This window comes from Callorhinus ursinus, unplaced genomic scaffold (genome assembly GCF_003265705.2).
Source record: "Callorhinus ursinus isolate GAN/ISIS: 27379988/994484 unplaced genomic scaffold, GSC_fseal_2.0 scaffold50, whole genome shotgun sequence".
NCBI lineage: Eukaryota > Metazoa > Chordata > Mammalia > Carnivora > Otariidae > Callorhinus > Callorhinus ursinus.
Window position 1 is genome coordinate 11,089,571 of NW_027397112.1, and position 5,202 is coordinate 11,094,772.

A 5,202-nucleotide genomic window follows, 5' to 3' on the forward strand; every position below is an offset into this window, starting at 1 on the left:
ACATTTACAAAGTGGTTAGCATGTGCAAGACACTGTTAAAACTCTATTGATTCTTAAAAACAAAAACAAGAAACTGTTGATTCTTGAAGGTCCCATTCATAGGCTAATTAGTCCATGAACCCTTTGCGCTTTTCTTCAGAAAAATGGTATTTTGTACCATTTATAGCACTTACTCTACCTGATCATGTAGCTTGAGGGCATAATTAGCCCTCTCAACAGACTATGAGAGATGAGACGTTTGAGGGCTAACTTACTTGTATTCCTCCCCCCAGGATCTGTGCCTAGTAATAGTAGGTGCTCATGAATAAATAAATTATTAGAATAAATGGAAAAATGTTAGGGAAAGAATGTACATGGGTGGACAGTCTCTTGGGACACAAAACTGGGTGGGCTCCAGGATACAGGAAAATAAAAGCATCAACTTGTCAAAGGAAGAGGAACATCTCCTCCCTTGGGAGGAACTGCAGATAAGCCTGGGAGGGTGGACACGGGTTAGGTCTATGAGGAGACCGAAGCGTCCAAATCCTCCAAGTCCCAACTCAAATGCCACCTCCTACGTTAAGTTTTTCCTGAATCTCCGACGGGGCCGACCCCAGCTCGGCTCAGTCTCTTTGGACTTTCTCCCTTGTAGATGTTTATTTGTACATTTATCTTACTTCCTTTCCTAGACCGCGACCTCTTCTGAGGGCAAGAGGAACCCGGTTTCTCCCACAGCACACATGACACGTGGTAACCACTCATTCATTGTGGGTTTATTGGAAGGATAAATGGGGGGGGGGGCAGTAAACGGACAGATCTGACACAGAAGCTTGGGTCAGAAACGCCAGGGAAGAGCGAAATCTCCAGACCCACAGTTAGGCAGTTTACAGAGAAGCCCGCCCCAGCGAAGGGCAGGTATCGGCTCTGAGGACCTCACGTCAGTCCTCTCCGACTGCCCTTGCCAAACGCCTGACTCGATGCTGAAGATCGCCCCCTGCCAAAACCTATGCTTCCTCGCCCCCAACCTGCGGTAGCGCCTCTGACTACACTTAGCCTTCTCGTCCGGGCCTCTTCTCCCGTTGCCCTCCTCCTCTCTCGCCACGACCACTAGCAGGGCGCGCGTGGGGACAGCCCTGGTCGGCAGGAGGGGGCGGGTCCCCCGACCGGAAGCCGGAAGCCAGAAGCCGGAAGCGGGGCTGTGAGGACGTGTTCCGAGGAAGCCAGGGCCGGACCCGGCGGGGCCGGCGACATGGAGCCGCTTTACCAGCAAACGCACAAGTGAGGGCCGCGTCGGGGCACGGGCGGGGGCGCAGCCAGGCTAGGCGAGGCCAGATCCCCTGGCTGGGGCCTCGGGGCGTCCGCCAGTGTGGAGGCCGAGTCCTTCCGCCGGGGCGCTGCCAGGGGCAGCTCGGAAGCGCTCAATCTCTGGCGGGATGCCCAAGTCAGCGGCGGATGGAGGGTCCGGCCTGATGCGTGGGGACGTTGGGCCGGACGGCTCCTGGGATCTTCGAGGCCGTGACTACCTGCTAGGTAGACTAGGCGAAGGGAAAGTCACACCTACAGATTATAATACTTTGTCCAGCACCTGCCAACTTGATGTTCTGGGTTGGTAGAGCTGGTGGGGAGTCAAGGCCCCTACACATAGTTTACTATTTACTTGGAACAGTCAAGGGACGTCCGAAGAAAGATCTAAGGTGTGACAGGATGGGATGGAGGGTAAATGAGGAATCTTCTTTAACAATTTGTAAAGATCCATCATTGGACTAAGGTCGTCAGAAAAAGCTTCATTGTAGCTCACAGTTCCTAAATGATGTCAGCCCCTACTCTTATTGACACTGATCTTGTTGCTGCTACACTTTTCCCCCTTTTATTCTGATATGGTTTATACTAGAAACCATAATGATGGAGTGTTTGGTTTGGGTGAGTGAAGATATAGAGCCTACTTTGTAACGGTATTAAAATGACAGAATTTGCTCTCACCCTGGGATCCTCAGTCTCATAAAAATTATAGGAAGGGGCTTTAAAAATTCGACCTATGAGTCAGTTGGAAAAGGAATGACAGTTCTCATGTTGCTAAGAAAGGGCAGGTCTTTTACAGTGTCTTTCCCCACAAGTACTGAACCTGGGAGTTCTGATTCTAGACTTCTTCACCTTGTTTTTCTGTTCTATAAAATGTTAGTCTGGGGCTAGTCAAACTTCCAAGCTCCTTTCAGCTTCGTAATTCTGGTAATTGAGTGTCTTAAAGAAGAAACACACAATTCTGTAAGCATCACCAATTAACTTTTGCAATTGCCAAAATTAATGATTGTAGCTGAATTGACACAGCAGTAACTGAGCATATGAATTGCACTGGAACTTTGAACCCAATTTGTGGTTATCTCTTGCCGTGTCCCTGAAAGTACATTGAGATTAAAGTTATGTATCTTGAAAACTCCTGAACTGCCTGAGCAACGAGTGAAAAAAAAAAGATGAAAATCAGAATAAACATCTTACACTTAAATAATACTGCATTCGGATGAAATTTATAGAGGGGTAAGTTGCCAGGCTTCTATTTTTGGTATTCCAGTGGTTGTAAAGGTGCCCATACTTGTCCCGTATATTGTCCAGCCTCATTCACCTTATTATCCCTAGAGATTCTGATTCATTAAGTCTGGAGCACAAGAAGCTCTATTTTTAAAAAGCTCCCCAAGTGTTTTTAATGAGCAGCTGGGTGTAAAAACTATTACTTTATCTCAAGACCAGTTTTTCCTGTTTTTGATTTTGCCTTCTGGTGGGAGGCTAATTGTAGTAGAGGCAAAGTCAGGGAGATGAGAATGACCAGGTGGTTCCCGCTACTTCTAACTAAAAACAACCGCAAAAGTGTGTGTGATGCTATGTAGGTTACATAGCAGTTTCATACTGCATTTGGATCTCTGAGCCTTTAAATAATGGTGATTATTAGTACCCTATTTCACCTAAGACTGAGGTGCCAAGGAGTTAAATGACTTGTTCATGGTCCCTCAACCACTACATAGTGGAACCAGAACTTGTAACCAGTATCTTTTAACTCCAAAACATTCCTGCTCACAGTGGTCAGAGGCAGCGTGGATACAAAGTGGTGTTTATGAAGGGGGATGACGGTAGTTCCATAGACTTTTATACAAAAAGCAATTTCATTCTAAAATTCTTCCTAGATCTTCTACATCTTCCACAGACTTTTTTTTTTTTTTAAGTCAGCAACAGTGACTTGCTATCAGATCTCTCTGCTTATTTATGTTATTACCCAAGCCCACCATGACTCCCATGCTGGACAAGGCTAGGACTTCTGGTTTCTAGTGTCCACACCCCCAAGTCATACCTTTGTATCACCTGTTCCTTGTTGGCTTCAAGTGTGTTGTCTGAATTCCCAGTTCAGTTTAAAACAGATTTCCCACTTGGCATATAGTAGTTCCCACCGTGCCATTCATACTTGCTTTGTTATTTTGCATTTACTTCCTCTCAGACATGAAATGTAGACATTGGAATCATTTTCTTGACTCTATCTCTCCTAGTTCATTCTAAGCATAGATGGGAAAAGTCAGTAATGTTTCCCTACAACTAAAGTTTATCCATTTTAGCTTGGAAAATAGTAAAAGCCACCTGAAGGGTGTTTATAGGTCGAGTGTTGCCATCATCTCTCCCTCTGTCCTCATAGAATTTAAGATCTGAAAGTGGGGGTGGTGGTGCCTGGGTGGCTCAGTTGGTTAGGCATCTGACTCTTGGTTGCGGCTCAGGTCATGGTCTCAGCATTGTGAGATTGAGCCTGGTGTTGGGCTCTGCCCTGGGCATGGAGCCTGCTTGGAGTTCCCCCTCTCTCTCTGCTGTACACCTCCCCCCCACTTGCGCACATTCTCGTGCACACGCGCGCGCGCTCTCTCTCTCTCAAGAAAATAAAAAAAAAGGGACTGGCAAGATCTTCCATTCCAACACACTTTGGTCAGGAAGACACTTTACAAAACCCAAGACAGTTCATGTACCCTGTGTTTAAGCATGCAGGAGCTCTTGTTTTTCTTCCTTTTCTTGAAGAGAGAGAGTCCATAATTATTCTCAGGGTTCTTTTCGTGGGGGAGGGGCACACTGCGCTGAAATCCGTCATCTTGAAATTTGCATCTTTTGGTTCTGGATCTCCCTTAAGGAGCAGCGGTGGAGGACAAACCCGTTCCTCTTCATATGTGTTAACTCTAGATACTTGAAGAGCACCAGCTGCCCCATTTAATTTAGGGTTTTTTCCCTTTTCTTTCCTCAGAGGCTTACTATCACTAGCTCTTTCAACCATTCCTCTTTGTGACTTGAGTTCTAGACTTTCCCAGTCATCTTGTTCATCCATCTTCCATTAGGGGAAGCCTTTAATAGACAGTGTCCTTTAACAGATGGCTTCCAGAATGAAGTGCCAGTTGATATTGTACATTTGACTTTTTTTTAAAAGTCTTAAGTCAAAAGGCTTTTCATCCCTGACAAATTTCATCTTACTACTTTAGCCTAAATGAAAAATGTTCATACTTGTTTTGTGGTACAATATCCTACCCATTCATTATAGTACAGAATCATATGCAAATTTCATAAGTGTAAGTTGTTTTTTTTTTTTTTTTTTTTTAATATTGAACAAAACATAGAGCCAAAGGTAGTCCTGTGGTAGAATGCTGGGAATCTTCCTGGCATCCCTTGGGTACCGTCATGTAGCCCACCGTGAAGCCCTCATCCTTAAAGTTTAAAATACCTATCAATCCAATGGGAGAAATGTGATATCTCATTATTTTTAATTTGCATTCTCCTGATGACTAGTCAGGTGGAGTGTCTCTTTATGTACCTATTGGCCTTTTGGGTTTTCTTTTCTTTTTTTTTTTTTTTTTTGATTTATTTATTCATGAGAGACAGAGACAGAGAGACAGAGAGAGAGAGAGAGGCAGAGGGAGAAGCAGGCTCCCAAGGAGCAGGGAGCCTGATGTGGGACTCGATCATGACCTGAGCCGAAGGCAGACGCTTAACCATCTGAGGCACCCAGGCGCCCTGGGTTTTCTTTTCTGTCAGTTGCCCTTCGCCCATTTTACAGAAGTGCTTTGTTTGACTTTTTCTGTTGACTTGTAGCATTTTTCTTAAATATTCTAGACATTAGCCCTTTCTCATCTGCTCGAGGTATTTTCCAGTCTCTGCCTATCTTTTTATTTATTTATTTATTTATTTATTTATTTATTTATTTATTTATTT

At 44.8% G+C, this 5,202-nt stretch overlaps 1 protein-coding gene across 1 annotated transcript in view; it reads left to right on the forward strand.

Moving 5' to 3' along the window:
* Nucleotides 1–1,155: 1,155 nt before the first annotated feature.
* Nucleotides 1,156–5,202, forward strand: part of GOSR2 (golgi SNAP receptor complex member 2) — a gene marked incomplete at its 3' end in the record, with an annotated part of 11,042 nt that continues 6,995 nt past the window's right edge. The window contains exon 1 of the mRNA XM_025890318.2: nucleotides 1,156–1,257. Within this exon, the coding sequence (XP_025746103.1) occupies nucleotides 1,229–1,257 (29 nt within the window). The remainder of the gene's footprint in view (nucleotides 1,258–5,202) is intronic.